General features: G+C 38.1%; 1 protein-coding gene across 1 annotated transcript in view; it reads left to right on the top strand.

The window, feature by feature from the left end:
* PEX7 (peroxisomal biogenesis factor 7) overlaps positions 1-20,714 on the top strand; it is a 47,428-nt gene that overhangs the window by 5,865 nt on the left and 20,849 nt on the right. Inside the window, exons 4-8 of the mRNA XM_059832315.1 lie at positions 1,487-1,564; positions 1,870-1,978; positions 12,536-12,642; positions 13,046-13,159; positions 16,515-16,570. Of these exons, the coding sequence (XP_059688298.1) occupies positions 1,487-1,564; positions 1,870-1,978; positions 12,536-12,642; positions 13,046-13,159; positions 16,515-16,570 (464 nt within the window). The remainder of the gene's footprint in view (positions 1-1,486; positions 1,565-1,869; positions 1,979-12,535; positions 12,643-13,045; positions 13,160-16,514; positions 16,571-20,714) is intronic.

Raw genomic sequence — 20,714 nt, 5'->3', positions numbered from 1 at the left:
AGATAATGCACTTTGTCTTTTTGTGGGCAGTGGTTGCCTTCAACTTATGGGAAATAAGCAAATAGATGAAAAACAGTTCATTTAAGCTGGATCTAGCATAGATTGAAATATTTCTTAGGAAGGAAAATGTTCAGAAGTAGCTAAATGATACCTCGATTTCCTTTTTCATACAGGACACTTTCCATAGAAGACTTTGGCTTTTGTTGGATTTTTTTCCAGTCCACCTTCTCTGCTTTTTTGTCTGGTGACACAGGTCCAAACATTTTCACCTTCAAAGCAGGGTTTCTGTCATTTAGTGTACAATTCCATCTATTAAAGACAAACACAGCATCTAGTATGTTGACTTGCAGATTAGATCCAGTGCTGTGCTAGAACTAGATTGTCCCAGCTGGAGTACAAATCCTTGGTGGTTAGTGGCCCGACTGTTGAGAATTGTCACCTACTACTGGTAGGTAGTGGCCACATTTCTGAGAAGTGTCATGGAAGGTCTGATTGGGTCAGGAGGCAAAGCAAATAAACTGTTTCAGCTAATACTTATCCACCTTAGCACTGAAATGGTTCGTGTTGCACTGCAGCTTATTGAGCCATTTTGGTGTGAGGTAAAACTAGACAGAATAGAATGCACCTTCCTTCATATACGTAAAGATACAGTGCATTTGAAGGTGGAAGTTGTACATGTTCTTGAAACTTTCAGATTTGAAGATTTGAAGTAATTTGAGAACTGCCTTAGAGCAATCAGCAGTGAAGGATGGAGTTAAGGCATCCTCTGTAAAGGTGGGGACCAACGTTAGAATAAACTCTCAGAGAAGAGGGAGCTTATTTCAACTACACAGTGAAAAGCAATTTTCTTAATAGCTGAAATGATTAGTCACGAGGGAAGCTGAGTTTTTTATTTTGTTTTATTTGTTTGAGGATATAAATAGTAAAAGAGTGTCATAGAACCTGGAAAAGATGAAAATTGGGAGTATTTTATGGCATGTATTTCTTATGAGAATTAAATATCATTAAAAAGCATTTCTTGTTAGTCAGCTAAAACCTCAAATCAACTCTGTAGTCTGCTCTAAAGAGAGATGGCATTTACATTGCTAGCAATTAGAAACTGTAGATATTTGAATAAAATTGGATCAGAGATAAGAAATCAGTCTGAATTGTGGCTTTTTACAGTGGTAGCAACTTCTAGTCATGGTCGGTGTATGTGGATTTTGTTAGAACTTTTTTTTTTTCCTTCATTTTGGCCCGTCTTTATTTTTCTGGATACTTTTCTGAGCCTATGTGTACCTTTAATGCCAGACTCAGATGTTAAATTTAATTTTTGTTCAGGTAGATGGCATTGTTGGCAGTTTTGTGGTGCTTGACTGGTGTGGTTTTTTAGCTGATTATGATACAATCTGCAAATCCAAGTCTGTTTTGTGAATCTTTGGCTAACTGGAGTTTCAAACTTGTATTCTAATACTCTATCTAAACTAGGCTGTTATATCATTTATAGGCATATAGTGTTGACTGGAGCCAAACTAGAGGAGAGCAGCTAGTGGTGTCTGGTTCATGGGATCAAACAGCCAAGCTGGTATGTTGGTTTTCTGCTGAAGGTGAAAAATGTGATTTGTTTTGGATCTGATAGTTCTTTGTTAAGAAACAGCATTGATTCACTTTTCCTCTTTATTTTTACACTGAGACTGAAATTCTGTTTTAACTGAGATGTTGCTTTATCCCTCAGTTAGTATCAGTTGAAGTATACAAATGCTTTTCATGATACGTGGTAAAAATAAGTTAATTTAGTCCTTTCTGTATGTATAAAGCTTTTTTATGTATGAAACCCTTTCCTTTCTTATTGAATGTGTACCTCAACAGTTTTCTTTTTACTTTATTCAGTGGGATCCAGCTGTGGGGAAGTCATTATGCACTTTTAAAGGCCACGAAGGGGTCATTTACAGCACTATATGGTCTCCACACATCCCAGGTTGTTTTGCATCTGCCTCAGGTAAACATGATGGTAAAGGGGTTCCTCACAACAAAAAGCCCTTGTATGTTATTGGATTAGTTCAGCACTTTGTCCAGCAGATGGTAGTGTGTGTCATACATAAAAATGGAAGAAGAAAAGATAAGGTATTGCTGCAGCTGGATATGTAGGTTCTGTTACGATCTGTAAATCATCCTCTTGGCCATTTAAACAGGGATCAACAAGTTTTCTAGCAGTCACTTCAGTGACCTTGTGGCAATTGTTTCTGTTATTTTATGTAGCTCTCTTCCATTCACCTCATTCTTGTTATTGATCACTGAATCATGTTATATGCTTTATTTTGTGTTCTGGCTTACATTTTTGTTCAAATTATCTCAAGTGTCAGTAGACTGTTAGCTCTGTGAGAAACACGGTCAGTTCCTGTTCAACTGTTTCAAGTACTGCTGGAGATCTCTGTGCCTTGTTCTTTGGGAAAGGTAATCATCAATTTTACTTTGCTGCTTTGGCCAGTGCTATGAATCTTGCTGGTCAATACAATCATAATTGAGTTAAGTGTACCTAGAGGCAAAGAGACTGTATGATGAGGTGGCAGTGTTTTCCAAACACTGCTGCTGCTCCAGAGGTACAAGGAGAGCTCTGGCGTGAGACCTGGAGCCTAACTGCTAACTAACTGGGTGAGCGGTGCTGTGAGCCATGGAGTTTGCTTGGGAAATAGAGGGGCAGTAAGACACTGCCTTAATAGAAATATTGGTGGATTAACTCCAGTGGCCTAAATTTCTCTGATTCCAAGTCTGTTGGACTTCTGTACTGGTTTAAATAGAGGTTGTTCAGCTCTTACATCAAGAGGGTAAGCAAGTATAAATATGTTTTCCTGTCACTGAAGTTAAAGCGAGACAGTGAGTACACACAGATACAGGTCTTCCCTATTCTGTGGGAAGTTTGATGAAAAAGTGCACATGGCTTTCATAAAATTTCAGTCTGGCTATTTCCATTCGAGACTGCTTGCAGAGTTGAACTAGAATAACTAACAAGTTACATGTATTTGTTGTAATGTAGTAGTGCTTGGAAGCCAGATGCTGGTGCACAGATATTTCCAACCTATTTGAAGATTTACTGAGGTAACACTTAGTGAGGTGCTTATCTAATAGGATGTGCAGAAACTTACAGGATTGAGCCCTGTACGCTGTATGAACAGTTCTACTGAAATGCAGCTATATACTACAAAATACTAGCGAAGTACCATTTGGCCAAAGTTAAGTGGAGAAAACAGTGCTTAGTGTTTTTTGCAAATTCTGGGGGATGTTATGATCTCTTTAAAGTCCTGCTCAGAAGCCTTCCCTCCATGGTAGTCTCACTCACACAAAATTTCTGACATTCTAGGTGAACAAAAGGGCTGCACTAATGCAGCTAGTTATTTCAAATTTGATTCTCTAGGCTATGAAGCCAAACTCTCTTCTAATACATTGCCACTTGAACAATTTTGGGAAACATTGATTGTTACATAGTCTATGTGGTGGTACTTAAATTGCGTACAGCAACGTACAATTGATCTGTTCTTTGAGTGACTCAGTGGGTGCAGCTGTTGGAAGTTTTGACTAAAACACTGAAGAGTTCCTATTCTTTTGTGAATTTTACTTTGACTCTTGAAAGGGACTAGCATACACTGCTGGAGCCTGAAGCTAATCTCAGTCAGTTTTCACCGATTGATGACTCCATAGTATTTTATAGGAAAAACAACACGCACAAAAGACACAATATTTTTCTTCTGTAAGTACTACTCAGGTGTGAAATAAAAATCTTATAGTGTAATGCTAGGTGTAAAATCATTAGATAAGAGAAAACTAAGTCTTCAAAATGATGGTGAACTTTCTTACAGTTTCTGAAATAAAACATCTGGTGTGCTTCTAAATGAAATAACTTCAAACAAAAGATCTTGCATAAAAATCGTGACATGCTGATGTGGAAAAGGTTTCTTAGTTTGCTTTTGGTTTTAATTTACATTGGAATTTTCCCATGGTTTAATTAGATTACTTCACTATAGAAAATGCATATTGGGAATTTTCTCTTTGGTCAGCAGGACTGTGGGTAGTAGAATACTCATGACCCTCTAGCTCTGGGTATAAATGCCATTTCCTTATTGTAGGAAACGTATATCAGACAGTTTATGTTCAGAGAGTTTACTTCACTGTTTAGCATTTAATGGCATTCTACTCTGTCAGTCAAGACACGTGAAAGTCAAGTGGAAATGTTCAGGAGGCTGGACCTCCTCATTTCAAACTTGCTATGGTCCACACACTTTATAAGGATGACAGAAAGCTTAATTTCACTGATGACTGATCTTCTATTGAGCTAAAGTTGGAGTTGGAGAAAAGCTGCAATCTCAACATGATAGTACTATGTTGAATTTACAGCTGTTCCCTTCTTTGATACACTTGCTGAAAGGGTTGACTTGAAGTTTTGTGGGCTCTTCTTTTGCAACTTTGTGTTGTCTTGAAAATTAGTAACTGAAAATGTGTCTGGGGGGAAACATTTTGTACTTCCTTTCATCTCCCCTCGTTTTTTAAACTTTTTTAAACAATAGCTTGTTGAAGGGTATTGAAACATTCCCTTTTTGAAGGAGGCTGTGCTGCTTTAGGATTGTAGCGTGTGTGTTTTCTTTCTCTCTTGTCCCTCCTGTCCCCTTTCTCTCATCCCACCTCACACATACCTACTCACAACCACATACTTACTCATATCTGAATAGTATAAAGTCTTAGCACTTCAGACCAGAAATGAACTGTTTCATGTTGCAACATCTTCAATTTTGCATGTGTTAGTAAAATAAGTTAGGTATGTTGTTAACCATAGATGGGAAAAAATGTTGGTCTTGAAATGCGTACGATTTAACTAAATTTAAGTAAAGCAATGCACTTTTTTTTTTTTATTTTAAAGAAAATAAGCAAGAGGGAAGGAGGTTTAGGAACCTTTCGCATGCCTCACCCCTGCCCTTTTTCTGCCTTTATTTGAATTCACATAGATGCCAGCGGAAGTTAGATTTCCACTTAACTAATTAGTTTGTGAACACTGAAACAGAAAACCAAACAAAACTGCGAGCCACAGTAAAATAGCTGCGCAGAAGGACCATTCTGTGCCTAGACAACTTTTGCCTGAAGCTAATAAGGTTGAGTCTTTGCTTTTAGAATATGGCTTTTTCTCAAACTATTATGACACTAGAAAAATAATATGAGTGAAGAAAATGAGAAATCTAAGACTGTAATATAAAGCAGTTGAAAGAGAATTTGATACTAAGTGTGGTTATTTTGCTTCGTTAAGTCTCTGATCTGAATACATACAGGAAAACTAAGTTTGTCTGCAGTGAACAATAAAATGCAATTGAATTACTGAAGATAAATATGTCTGATGCTTCAGTTAAATGCTGAATGAAAGCTAATTTAATACACTTCTATTTAACACTTACAGGGATGTGTGAGGTACTTTACACTCCTGTTGTGTTCATGTACAATCATTGGTACTCTCAAAAAGCAAGTAAATGTCTTATCTTTTTTTTGTTTGAAATTGGGAGATAACAGTAACAGAACAAACTGTTAATTCTGTATAGGTAAATAACTGTTGTTGTGATGTCAGTAACAATTTCTGAGCTGATAAGATAAGCAGCATGTTCAGGTGTACGTGTGGCACCAAACCAGAGCCCTGGTAAATGTCTGCCTTACACTGAAAAAACAGTGATGTGGAAAATGTCATTAAATAATTGACATAAATGTTAAACAGCATCTTCATGGCTAAAAGGTTTTAATGAGTCATTGTGTCATTTGCCCATAAGGTCTCTTTTTTCTTTCTTTTTTTTTAACCTAGAGAGCAAATTGGTGAGCACATAAAGAGTCAAATGCACACATTAGTATATAGTCAAACGTAAATCAATTCTACTAAATGATTCTCCGTAACTGCAGAGTAGTAGGCCTTGCTCAGTCCTGTGGTTTATAAAGAAAGCATCCTTTATAGTATCAACTGTTTTTATTGCCCTTTAAATTTAACAGTGGGAATTAATTAATGAGTACCATTTTACCTTTATCTGCATAACTGTAGTATTCTTCGATGCAGATGTGACACTGGCAAATGAAAATATGAATGTTTTGGATTTGTCGTGGTTTAGTCCCAGCCGGCAGCTAAGCACCACACAGCCGCTCGCTCACTCCGCCCAGCTGGGATGGGGGAGAGAATCGAAAGAGTAAAAGTGAGAAGACTCGTGGGTTGAGATAAAGACAGTTTAATAGGTAAAGCAAAAGCCACACGCGCAAGCAAAGCAAAACAAGGAATTCATTCACTACTTCCCATGGGCAGGCAGGTGTTCAGCCATCTCCAGGAAAGCAGGGCTCCATCATGTGTAATGGTTGCTTGGGAAGACAAACGCCATTATTCCAAATGTCCCCCCCTTCCTTCTTCTTCCCCCTAGTTTATATACCGAGCATGACACCATATGGTATGGAATATCCCTTTAGTTAGTTGGGGTCAGCTGTCCCGGCTGTGTCCCCTCCCAAGTTCTTGTGCACCCCAGCCCACTCGCTGGTGGGGCGGTGTGAGAAGCCGAAAAGGCCTCGACTCTGTGTAAGCCCTGCTCAGCAGTAACTAAAACATCCCTGCTTTATCAACACTGTTTCCAGCACAAATCCAAAACACAGCCCCATACTAGCTGCTATGAAGAAAATTAACTCTGTCCCAGCCAAAACCAGCACAGATTTGGAATGACTGCTAGCTTTTATCTTAGCTACTGGGACCTCAGTTTTAGTGCTGCATTAATTTTTAAATCATTACTACACTCCTTAAGTTTACTGATCAGGGCATACACATAGTTTTTATAACATCTTAAACAAATCATGAATAAGGGAAAGAAGTGTTTCTTAAATCTGCAATATTATGCCTGTATTCAGATTTAGATCAATTTATTGTATTCTTTGCTCAAAGACTTATTTTTCAGATGGAAAGCCCAGGGTGAAAAATTTTCTCATACCACAAGGTGTGATCATTTCTGAGAAATTTGTATTATGTTGACAAAAGTGTTGGAACTGTAGCTTTGCTGGTTTACAAATGAACTTGTAAATCCAGCCTCCACTCTTTGTAAGCCCTTGCATTCAGTGCTAGACTTTAAGGTTAAAATTAAAAAACATTGTTTGTCTCATATTTTGTTTTATTGCCAGCCCTGACGTAGTGAGTTGCCTTTTAGAAAGTTTGTCTTCTTGCCTACTGGTCTCTTAGTGACAAATGTGTGTAGTTAAGGGGTTGTCAAGCTGTAGTTTCATAAATCAGTCTGGCGTGTAGTCTTGGCACACCTTTCTGTGTTTAGGATCCAAACTGTGAAAGAAAACTAAAAATAAACAAATTATTTTGCATGAAATAATGAGCTGGGGCAGGTGTACATCTACTAAGAGGATGGTTACTGAATTAGTTGGAAAGGAATAGCCTTGAATGCAGCTCCTCAGTAAAGGGGTGTTTTCCATGTGTAAGTTCCTGAACCAAATTCGGGGTTGTCAGGTCTTTGACTTTGGTTTTCTGAAGCTTCAGCTTACATTCCTGCTTCAGAAGTAGCACAGGGCAAAACAAGGAGCTGTTGGGGAGTGGGGCTTGCAGACAAGTAATTCCAAAGATGTTTGTGTTTGTTCAGGTTCCTAAAAAACTGAAGCAAATAATCTTCTGTTCTGGTATGACAGCGGTTTGTCATGAGTTCCAAAACACTTTACTAGAGGTTTGTATTCCATTAGTCTGTGTGTGGTGTGGGTCCGCTCTTTGCTTCCTATGAGTTCTTTCCTGGTTATTTGCTTGTTGAACGTGCTAGAAGAAGTGCCATCATGAACAAGGTTCAAGGCTTTGCAAAACTTGGTCATTTTTGGAATGCAAATCCTCGAGGCATAAAAGAATGAGAGGCTTCAATTTACTGCGTGGTACCTTGTTGTAGAAATCAAGCATCTAGAGAGCAAACTGACTACAAAGTTACCGTGTTTTGTTGCAGTTTAGCTAAACTGCTGTTTATGCTAGAAGCTATTAAAATACAATTTACTTGCTTACTTTGTTGTGTCAAATCTACATAATGAAGTGAGGTGGGTGTTTTCATTTGCAATCTATTGCTTCAAGACATACTAGCACAGTATTGAATTCATCCAAGTCTTGTGCTCAGTAAGCTTTACTAAATCATCCTCTAATGTGCAAGCTGAAATATTTCTCAGGAAATTAGTTTGGCCCTCAATTTATAGTACATGCTAACCATAGTAAAGTATTGTATGCAGCACATGCTAGAATATAAAGCACTTTCAGGTTATAATATTTTGTATTAGAATCTCATATTGTAAAATATTGCTTTAGTGTTGAGAAGAAAAATACAGTAACAGTTTTTTACAGTGAATTAGTATGGTTTGGGTCATTTGGGTTAGAGTTAGCTATCTAGCCAATATTGCCATTTGCTGAAGAATGGTTTAATAATAAGTCATAAGTTGGGACAAATTTTTTATTTCAAAATTGACCTAAGATTTATGTTTAATCATCTTGGAAAACACTGAAATAAAAATTTGCACTGTTGGCTTTTTTTTTTTTTTTAGAACAATTTACTCTTTTCAGAAAAAGACAAGACTCTGTTGAGGTCTTCTCTGAAATAACTTACAGCTCTTTTGATTTTCAGCTTTACAGTATTTTATATCAGGACCAGTTGGAAAGGACGTTTCCGCTGATAATTATGTTTACTTGATATCTAGGTTGTACTACATGGAAATAAATTCAGTAGAGTCCTGTTGGGTGATCTGAATAAAGCTGCTGTTTGTGTCACTCTATTTCTGTCTCTTTGTGTGGAATCTCATGAGCTTTATCAATCCTTTTCTAGGTTCACTATATACTCTCTATGATAGAAACGGACAGCATGATCATTTTAACATGCCTAAAAAGATTGTTTTTGAGAGTCATGAGAGAGATTTGGGTTCTGCTCTTTATTCTCACACATATTTTCTATTTGATTCTGGCTAAATAATTTAATCTGGTTCAGTATTTAAAAAATACATACAAGTAAGCAAGTAATGTTAACTTGTAATCATTCAATGGCACTGCAGAAGTAGTTACTTTAACCAGGATTTCTTTGATGTTATACCGTATATGCGAATACTTGTGTCTTCTATGTTGAATTCTTTTCCTACAGTAAATGAAAGATATGTTATTTAGGTTTTTTTTCTCTTGATGAGGGAACAGTGTCAGAAGATCAGATTTATTGCTTTAGAACTTAAAAAAACCCAAACCAAAACAGATTAATCTTTTTAAGTAAAACTTGAAGCTAACTACTTCGGTTCTTGAAAAACTTTGTATCTGTCCTGGTTAGAATCCTTTTTGCCTTCAGGTAGTGTTTAAGGTTTCTTGGGTTTTTGTTAATCTCCTAAATACCTCACTATTTGTTATAGTTAATGTTGTACCTCTGCACTGTCTGGCAATGATTGCTTACCTGGTTGTTGTCACAGGATTTAGGAGATTATGATTTATGGATTTGGGTAAAATACATCTGTGAGTAAAAAGCCAGTATAAAACCTAAATTAAATTTAAATCTTAAATAAACTGTATCTTTTCACTATCGTACATTGTCATTCACATTAGCAGTCTTTATCCCATATAGGGCGATGATGTACTTGTAGATTAGCATCTCTTTCAAAAATTTTGAATAGATGAGTATATATTGTGTAGTTCTATTGATTTGTCCAAGATTTCACAAGTATTCATTAAAATGAAAGAAAGCAAGTACAATATACAAACAAATCTGGAATCATAATTATCTAACAGACCAGCAAAAATCTGTTGCCATAGAGAAATTGCTTCTTACAAAAATAGAAATATTTTGTGGGGGAAATGTTGGCCACTTTTGTGGTTTCTTACTTTGGGATGCCAACTGGAAGTGGCTGTTAGCGAATATGATTGTACTAGGTGTGCTTTACTTGTACTTTCTATTATTATTATCCTACTTCTGCTTTACCATACGGAAGAAATGCATCCTTTGTAATGCAGATTTGAAGGAATCATGGAAATGTGGAAATTCCAAAGTTTTTAACAGCAATTTTTGTTGAAATGAAATGTAAAAATATATATACACACACACAGAGTGAGGTCATGGAAAGATGTTTGAGGTAAAAAAAAAAGTTTGTTAAAATGTGTAATGTGTCAGGATTACACTGTTTATCAGCTTTTTTTATTAGTCTGATTCTTCCACTTACAGCTTAAATGGAAAAATGGGATTTGCCTTTGGCTTTAATTCAGTCTGTTTTGTTCACAGAAAGGTTCACTTGTGTGTTACGTTACTCCATTAAAAACATTTCACAAATAGTGCCAGCCAGAATTAATAACAGCTAAGTATAGCGTTTTCAAAGAAATAAAAAAAAAAAAAAGGGAAAATAACTCTTTTTCTCATGCATCAGCATTTTCTAATAAAAAAAGAAGTAATTGGGGCAATTGTATATTTAGTGTCAAAATTGTTATTGGCTGAGTAGCTTACTTTTCCAAATGTTTTTGGCCCTCATAATGCTACTGTGGCCCATCTCTGTAGCAGTTCATTCTAGTTCACCTGATTTTATATATTTATTTGCTTGGGAAAAATGATCCTGTCTGTAGTGAAATATGTGTTTCCCCTTCAAGTCTATGTTATCTGATGAAATTAAAATAAGAGCTTTTTAAGAAGTCCATTATAATATCTCTGAAAGACTTAAGACTCAGACTGAAATCTGTCCTCTGCAGCAAGCAGATTAGCAAGACTAATGGTGGGTGGATGGGCATAGTACCTTTTTTTTGCCAAGACCCTGCTGGTCATGTTTCTTCCTCTCCATATGTTGCCCTGTTCTTATAAGCACTGTAGTGATGTTTGGGGCTTCAGCTGACTGCAGGGTGCCATTGTCAGGAGTGCTATACATATACTAAGCAGCAGTCTTGCTCTTGACAGTATTAAAATAGGCAAGGGCAGTGAAAACCATGAAAAATCATGTGTTGTTCCCAGCTTACTGATAGGGAGTTTACCCACCAGAAGTACAGTATCTGTCACAATCATGGAGTCGCTGAGGAAAAGCCAACAAACCATCAGAGCAAAGCTTCCTGTGATCTGTGTCGTACCACAGTCATAAGGCCAGTTTTGTGTCATGTAATGGAACCAAGCTCTCTCCAGCTTCATTTTTTGTATTCAAACTTTCCAAACATTTTATGTCTTTTTGCAAAGTCTACAGGGCCTGGTAGTTCGTGCAATAGGAATATTGTTGTTGTGGCTCTAGGGATGAATTTGTTTGAACTGTACCAGTTCCTCGAAAAAAGCTATGATTTTGTGTGCCCAGCTGTACATTTTAAGGCCAGTGACCAACTGGGCACTAAAACCATCAAAATGCTTGTGTCTAAACAGCATAAAAATCATAATTATTGACGATAACCAATTTGAGGATTTCCAGAAGTGTTTCTGGTAAAGAAACAGCAGTGGTTTCTTCAGTAGCAAGGTAAAACAGTGTTTTTTTAATTTAGGTAGTATTGATACAGGCTTTCTGTAGAAATCATGGGTGTTTGGATACAGCTTCTGGTGATTTCATTTGTCTCTTGAATGAACACAGACATAATAATGAATTCTAATTAATTTTCTCTCTCTGTAAACAGATGAGCTGGAGAATCTCTTTTTGCTGATACAAAGCTAAATATTCAGGGTTAATGGGAGAATCATGATTAAAAAAAATTGAAAAGCGTGGTTGTCTTGTCAGCTGATGCCATTTTCCATGTCTTTGTAAGCCATCAGGAACTGAATTTGTAAGAAGGATATACACAAATGCTAAACATCTTTAGGGGTAGAAGACAATTTATGGCTGGAGGTAAAGAGGGAAGCTCAGGTGATTCACAGCTCTGAAGTTAAGCTAGATTCCCTTCATTGCTCTCTGAAGACCTCTGTGCGTGTGTGCGTGTACATGTGCAGGTGTGTGTAAGTGCTCTGAGGGTAAAGCAGACGTTGCCTTTAGTATGTGTAACAGTTACAGCAGAATAACTTTATCTTTTGGTATTTCAATAAGTGAGAGTAACTGTGCAGGTTTTGCACATGATGAGTACAGGTAATGCATCTTAAATTTTCCTTTCATTGAAAGAATCTGGACAGAAGTCGCATTTTAAATACTGTTCCCTTTTCTGCATGCCAAAAGCATAAGTCTAGGTACTTTTTCTCAGCTGGGTTGCAGAGAAAGTTTTTTCATGATTCTGGTCTTCTAAGTCCATTTTTAAACGGACCTTAAGCTCCTACTTTAATTAAATGTTATTTAAGTGTTTTACCCTATCTCATTTTAATCAAATCAGAATTTAAAAAATAATGAAAGTGTTAGTAATAAAATCAAGTTGTGTTTTTTTTTTTTCTAATGAAAGTAAGTTATGATTCCCTTTGTGCATCAGTCTAACTTCTGTGTCTATAATGTGCTTGCTTTATTTGGCATTAGTGTCCTCATATAATAGTTTGTATTTCATACAGCTAAGAAACAGTTGTCTACTAAGTACTAGTGGATTAACTGTATCCCATAGCTGATTCAACAATGTTGAATCAATTTCTCTTCATTTCAGGTGACCAGACTTTAAGAGTTTGGGATGTGAAAGCCCCAGGAGTCAAACTTGTGATACCGGCCCATGAGGCTGAGATCTTGAGCTGTGACTGGTGCAAATATGATGAGGTATATAAACCTGTTCATCAAACTGTTTTCCTAGTTGAACCACTCTCATTAAATTGCGGGTTTTTTTACTGCAACATTAATGCATCTTCTCTCTATAAAAATATGTCTAGTTGCTTTGTTGCTCCTATTCACTACTACATTTTTAGAAGAGCATTGTTCCAACAGATAGACGGCCCAAGTAGATCAGAGGGTTTGCTTATTCTTTTGTATGGTGGACAGAATAGTCCATAGTGGAGAAACAGTTTGTATTTCTCTGTTCTCTTTCATTTACACACTGGAGGCCTCATTTATGATTTATTCATCTGTGTTGTTTGATTTATCTAACTTTTGTAGCCAACATACGCATCACTGCAATTTAATAATTAAATTGTCCTGATATATCTGTGTTTTATCAAATCATCAGAACTTGCTGGTAACTGGTGCAGTTGACTGTAGCTTGAAAGGCTGGGATTTGCGGAACATCCAGCAACCGGTGTTCATCTTGCTTGGTCATACCTATGCTATCAGAAGAGTAAAAGTAAGTTATATTTTATTCCCCATTGACCACCACTGAATTGGTACACAGATTTTTCTGGAAAGCAGTAATATTTTTTTATTATCTAATAACTAGGAAAAAACCAATAGGTGTTGAAGATTTTAGGTGCTACAGTGACTGTTCTTGGAAACCTTCAGTTTAGCACTGTAAAACATTTTGATGTTTAGCAGATTGCTGGCATTTCAAAGTAAATGATATCTTCAAAATCAATATATTTCCATGAGGAGTGTTTGGGAGCTTGAGAGAGAGCTGGGAGGTTATATGGGAAGCTAAGTTATATGGGAAATTTGAGAGAGAGAAAATAACCTTCCCTTATTCATTTTTTAAATGGTGCTGTGCCTTTTCCTTTCCATACAAAGGGTCAATATTCACATAAGGCAAGGTATAGAACTTGTTGTGAATATGTATTTTTGTGTATACAAAGAAAATGTTAATAAGTTCAAAGAGATTTTGAAACTTTATGCATGAAAGGCTACAGATGACTATACTGGATTTGTGTACTACTAGATCACCCACCGATAGGAATTTGTTCTAGATGCATGATGACATTTTTTTCATATTAGTCAGTGCTTATTTTTTTTTTTTATGTTAGCCAGATAATACCTGATCCTTTTAAAGCCTTTCAGGAACATGTTTGTTTAGTAATATTTTATAGCAAGTCTAAACTGTCAGAAAAAAATTATCCTGGGTTAGTGTTTTGCTTCACATGCCCTTGGAATTTTTGATGTGTTTTTAACAACTTTAAAAGTTACTGCGCTTAGGTTGTAATTTGTCAGAAAAGGGTGTGACTCAGCGAGTGGTTCCGTATCACAAATCCTGTTTGTGGCCAGACAGCCTGAGAAGCTCCTGCTCCTCCTCATCCCAGCTACCCTTGCCTGCTCTCCCCACTGGTGGTGGCTGTCCAGTCTTTTTTTCTAATTTAATTCCTGCACGACCATGCTCTAATCTGGCTCTGTGAAATGTTCTTCATAACAGAAGAACGTTTAGCAGTGGTGTTCGAGTTTGTTTTTTCTTGTTTTTTCAAACAAGATCGTTTTGCAACTCCAGTTTGACAGCCATTAAGACAGATGAATCAATACAGCATCAATCAATACAGACTGTCATATTCTTACTCTCTGACAGTTAGTGGGACCTTTTAAAAACAGCTCAGCCAGTAAGGGATTCATAGCACGTTGTCTTCATAATAAAATGGAGAAAGTGAATGCAGAATTGTTCCTCACCATGACATGTGATAATAGAACTAAAGGACAGTTGATGAAACTAGTAGAAGATGGGTTTACAAACAGATGGAATTACTTCTTTTACACATCAGATGGTAAACTTTTTGAATTAGCTCTCTGCACAAGAGGTTGCATAGGCAGGCAGTGTCATCAGGTTCATGGATAGGACAAGAGGTAACAGGCACAAACTCGGTCTTAGGAAGTTCTGTCTAAACATGACGAGGAACTTCTTTACTTTGAGGGTGGTAGAGCACTGGAACAAGCTGCCCAGAGAGGTTGTGGAGTCTCCTTCTCTGGAGATATTCAAAACTCGCCTAGACGCATTCCTGTGCAATCTGCTCTAGGTGAACCTGCTCTGGTGGGGGGGTTGGACTAGATGATCTCCAGAGGTCCCTTCCAACCCCTGTCATTCTGTGGTTCTGTGATAGCAGCTGGTCGATAAACAGATACTAGAAGAGCTAGACAGGGATAGCATCTCTAATTTCTCTACTCTCTATCATCCTGGGCTGCATTAGTGTTACCAGCAGGCTGAGGGAAGTGATCCTTCCCCACTACTCACCACACCAGTGAGACCATGCATGGAGTGCTGGTCCAGTTCTGGGCTTCCCAATACAAGGACACACTGGAGTAAATCCAGCAAAGGGCCACAAAGAAAATTAAGAGACTGGACCCTCTGTCCTACTAGGAGAAGGCTGAGAGAGCTGGGATTTGTTTAGTGTGGAGAAGAGAAGGCTTAGGGATGATAAAAGAAAGCCTGACTTTTTCTCAGTGGTATCTAGTGATAGGACCAGAGGTGATTGTTACAAACTGAAATACAGAAGATGCCATGTAAACATAGAGCACTGGGCTCAAAGACTGTTGGCCTGACCAGGTAGAGTATTTTTTATATTCTTACTCCATCTCATCTGAGTTTCCATTTTATGGCCCATCATGCTCCCTGTTTTCTTAAAATGCCTTGAAATGATTATTAGGAGTTGGCCAGCAGTAGAACTTTCTTTGCACCAACCTCTGAGATTCACTAAGTGGCTTCACTAAGGAGATGGTGGGGAGACTTTATATGCATACACGTGCAAAGGAGAGGTATGTGAGAGTCCATGACTTCTGTTCTGTCTTAGCAGGCTTTTATAGCTTCCATGTCAAGATAGACAAGGTCCCTGTGGAATAAGATACGAGAATGTGGACCTGCACTTGAATCCCTCAATTCTGCCATAGTAAAGAGAACTCTGTCAGCAGAGTTCAGCAGGCAACAACATACACTGCTCTCTTGGCAACTTAAGCAGTTGTGGCAATAGCCCAGGCTTGACTTTTGATTTTGTAGTGGCTGTGAATAATATTGGAAGTCTTGCAGGAAGAATCTTACCTATGAATCGTGATGTGGAGGACCTGCATTTTAAACTGAAGTCATGTCAATGACTTGTGTATTTCCTGTTGAAAAATACAGAACTTAAAATAGTTGGAAACTGAGGGTTGCCAAAAAGCAGGAGCTGAGGTGAACAATTTTCGCCTGCCTGCATCCTTATTGCTGCAGTTCTTAGACCTGTCTGCAAGAGTCCATAGAAAAGTGTGTCCCGTAAAATGCCCTGCAGGAGAGGGGGAAATTATGAAGTGACGTTATAATGCCTTCAGTTTTTCAACTTATCTCCAATTTTCCCATTTCTTTAAATAATTTCAAAATTTTAGGACATGGAACTGATGACAGTAATATATCTTACATTCACTGCAGTATGGCACAAATTCTCTCTCTCTGAAAATAATAAACTGGTCACAAAGCTTTTCTGAAACTCGCTTTATATAATGAGATGATAGTTGGCTTATCAGCCAAAAGCAGAATTTAATGACTGTTTTATATGACTGTCCTAAAACTTCTTAACTTTACAGCAGGGTTGTTTGGCACTGCTGTAATGAAATCAAACCAAACCAAACCAGGATCCCATAGACCATTCCTTGTAATTACAAGCATGGTGGGGAAATTTGTTGATGTAGTCTGTTTTGTTGCAGCATGATGTGGTACCTACCAAGACAATTTAAATAGTTAAACTTCGGTAACTTTCTACTTATAGTAAGTCTGTATATGTTCACAATGTTTTTACTTTAAAAGTTGTTCTGTTTTCTTGCAGTTTTCACCATTCCATGCAACCTTATTGGCCTCTTGCTCCTATGATTTTACTGTGAGGTACAGCATTTTTTTTTTACTAGATAAAAATGAAAATATAATCTATTTTAATGTGACTTGCAATAGAAAACAGTTCTAGAGTGGACATACTGAAGTGCAGTTAATGTTGCTATCGGATGTTTTCTCTCTTCATAAGCTCTGTTGAAAATGCATGGGTTCTTCAGTTAAAGGCTAGCTCAGTCACTCTTCTGCATGATATCTGCTTTGACAGATGCTTTCTGTAATCCTTTTCACATCATTATGCTGAACGTAGTTGTGTCCGGCTGTGATAGTGTCTGATAAGAAGGTAATAACCTCTTAAATGAATGTAGGTGGGTGACTTTGTATGTTTCTGTGATATATTTTTATTTAAGATTTTTATGAACAAAAGCTGATTAAAAGTCCTAAAGAAGTTTGACATCATATTAGGACTTCTCTAAGATACACAGTGTCATAAGTCAATACACTATAAAGTACATTCCAGAATATTTCAGTTGCATTCTTTGAGCTACATTTTAATTTTATAACATGGACTGAATATAGCAGGCAGTACATTTACAAATGGGAGAAGCCCTCTTGCCTCCACAAGTGACTGCAAAGCTATCCCACTTGCCCAAATCATCCCAATTAATGTCAGTTCTGGTTGTGTCCTAAGTGGTCTGACACCAGACATAGAAAGATTCTGTTTCCTAGGGAAACCTTGCTAACTCTCAGTGCCTGTACCTGTTTCTAAATCATAAATATATGATGTTATGGCACAAGACTATATAGAAAGTTGCATTGTGAAATTAGTGTGTTAAGCATTGTAGGAATTTTGTATATTTTCAAAAATCTTACTGGAAGAGTGGTATAGTTGGAATACTCTTTTCATCTAAGCTTTTGGTCGCAGCTCCTAGAACACAGCTAACAGAAACATGCAGGGGTGTAAAGGGGCTCTGAAGCTCTGCTATAGATGGTGTAGGACTGCTTGAGACTGTACAGTGACAGTGGTGATGTTCCACAGGGAGACAGTTGATGGAGCACTTGTCCTTGGCACATATGTGTCATCAACCTCGGTACCACTAGAGAAGATGTTGCCTTCCAGGTCTTAGGCTGCAGGGAGTGCCTGGTGCCTCTCCTGGGGCTGGGGGTGGTGATGGCCTCACCTGTAGGAGATACGTTTTCTTTGAGGTACCGAGGTGAAGGAGCTGCAGGAAGAGATGAGCAGACTGCGTACCGTCAAGGATAGTGAGTGCAAGATTGACAGGGTCTTCACAGATATCCTTCAGAGGTGAAAACCCAAATCCCACAGTGCAAGGAAGGGGAGGGACAGTTAGAGACTATGCTTCAAGCAGTAGAGAATAAGGATAAAGATTCCCATGATGGAGGAGCCTGGAAACTTGTGACTTCTGGCAACACAAGTTGGAGCTAGAGAACAGATTTAGTGCCCTGGAAATGGGTGAGCAAGAACAAGCTCAGTCTGGGGAGGTGTCAGAGTCAGCTGAGCCTGAATCAAGTGTCTGCACTAAAAGAGAAATGTGCATTATCACTGGAGACTGCCTCCTGTTGCATTCCCTCTTGAAGTATCTGTCTGCCAACACAGTTTGATGTCTTGGAAGGTTTTGTTGCCTCCCTTGGGTTGAGGTCCAGTAGGTTGTGGAGAGACTGCTAGGGTTTGTCCAGATTCAGAACCCTGCCTTTTCCCACTTGACCTGTATGGGTTCTCATGTTACTGAAAGAGGTGACCATGAGTATGTCAAGAGTGGCTACATGGCATTGGGGGCCCAGGTGTTCTCCTTGATCCTGACAGTGAAGGAGAAGGGTTCAGGTAGGAAAAGACATCTCCAGCAAGTCAGCACTTGGCTGCATAGCTGGTGTCACAAGCAGGGCTTTGTCTTTCACAATCACAGGGTCCTCTTTTAAGCGATTGGGTACTGCGAGGCAAGCATAAGATCCATCTGACAAAGTAGGGCAAGACTATCTTTGCCAACAGGCTTGCTAACCCAGTGAGGAGTGTTTTAAACTACAGATAGCAGGGCGGAGTGACCATAACCTGAAGAGCATTGAACGCATGAGGATCAGAGAAGAGTGTGGGGAATAGCGTAATGCCAGAGGCTTTTGCATTTCAGTGTGAAAGCAGCCTGACACCTGTATACAGCAGAGGAGACAAATGGGGAATTAGAAGTCCGTGTGCAGTGGCAGAGCTGTGGCCTCTTTGAGATTATAGAGAGATGGTGGGACCACTCACAAGACTGGAGTGCTGCAATGGATAAAGGCTCCTCAGGAAAGAGAGGCTGGGAAGGTGAGGCAGTGATAACGGTAAATCTGTGAGTTTAGTAGTCCGGTCACTCCTTAAATTTTCAGTCCCTGCATGGGCTTGTTACTTTCAAAAATTGTGCCTTCTTCTTGTAGATTAGAACTGGATGGTGAGTTTATATAATAATCCTGTCCCCCATAGGCATGTCATTATTTCAGTAAAGGACTTAAGTGCTTGAGAACCTTTCCTAAGTTTATGTTAATTGTTATTCTTTTGCTTACTGTAAGAAGGGGTACTGCCTTGCCAGTGATATCCACTGTTGTGTGGTTGGTGCCAGGAGCCTGACAGTGTAAGTGCCGTGATGTCCGTATGTATATAACTTTCTAGACTGCTGTACCAGCATTCTGTCTTATATAAAGTGCTTAGTTTTATTTATGTTTAAAATGCACTTCTCATAGAATACTGCACAGTGGTCTGTGGAAGGTTATTTATGGGATCTTACTTAACATCCTTTAGTGATGCAGTGCCAGCTGGTTTGCAGCGTATAGTTTCTCAAAAGGCTTCTAGGTCTAAAATAAAAAGTGGTAATTGGTTTCTTCCAGTGGCCTTGTCTGAGCAATAAGACTAATAATCAGCATGCTGATGCATTGAAGTGACTTGATTATATTGTCATGCTCTTCCCATTTTTGACACCAACTATATATCCTTCAGGTTTGGCACTAATGTGCTTCATGCAGTACTGAAATGTAGTGCAATTTCAGCTCTGACATTTTCATATGTGGAAACTGTCAGTAAATATAAGGAGAGCTCCTAGCTCATATACCAGGGTGTCTGTAAATGCAGAGCTTGGGGACCTTTTCACAAAATGCCACTGTCCAAACAATTAATTGTTGTGACTAAGGACAGAGGGCAGGGTTGAAGAGATGAAATACAGATTTTTAGCAGTTTTCTAAAACTATTGGTTGCTGGGTTTGGTATGAGTGAACAAACAACAGAGAAGGCCAGGTGAAAGTCTTTGGAAAAGGTGGCACGAAATACTCTGTATAACGGAGGAAACTTGTTACTGCAACACTTTGGGAATGTGTCTTTTAAAGAATATAACATGATGACTATATTGTATCTCTACCACATATCCTGTAGTGTCATTTACAGGAAGGAATGTAGCTCACACTAAGAAGTAGAGTTCACTTAGAAATGTTCAGAGTTTGACTGGATGCACCACACGCTCCACATGCACATACATGCACGTGTGCTGTCATGTATGCACATGCATACACACACGTGTATGTGTGGACATGACTATACACGCACATATCCATACGTTTCAATTTAAAATCAAAAATACTTAATAAATACATAAAAGGTGGAAGAGAAGTAGGAATTCCAGTACATGGTATCAATTTTGGATCTTGTTGAATCTACTCAAGGCCTGTGACTTTTTAGCCACATTTGATAGTAATTCATAGAACAGTATGGTATGGCAGTCCTTTCAAAACACATTAATTGATAAAAGCAGTATTATTTTAATAGCAGCTTAGTTATGATATTGTTCTTTTGTTTTCTTTAACATTCCTGTTTGAAGCTCAGTATTGTCTGTAGGCATTAGCATATAGTAGATAACCGGATACAGCATAGCTTACTGTTTAAGCTCTGTAATCTTAAATGTTACTGAAGTTTTATAGTTTAATCAAACGCATGCAAATCTTGGATAAGATTACCAAACTGCCATGCAAGAGGCAAGGTTTTTGTTTGTTTCAGGTAGAAGAGCTAGTTTGGCACATAATCACAACTGGCTATCTAAAAGCAAAAAATAGTAGGTTGAAACCAAAGTTAACAACGCTTAGCTTCACCCTTTGCAAATAGTATAATGATTGCACGTGTGCACTATAGTCAAGCTACTGAAAAGAAAACTAGTTCACATGCCAACTT

Source organism: Gavia stellata, chromosome 2 (genome assembly GCF_030936135.1).
Source record: "Gavia stellata isolate bGavSte3 chromosome 2, bGavSte3.hap2, whole genome shotgun sequence".
Lineage (NCBI taxonomy): Eukaryota > Metazoa > Chordata > Aves > Gaviiformes > Gaviidae > Gavia > Gavia stellata.
Note: the sequence above shows the minus strand (reverse complement) of the source record. Positions and strands in the feature narration are given on the sequence as shown.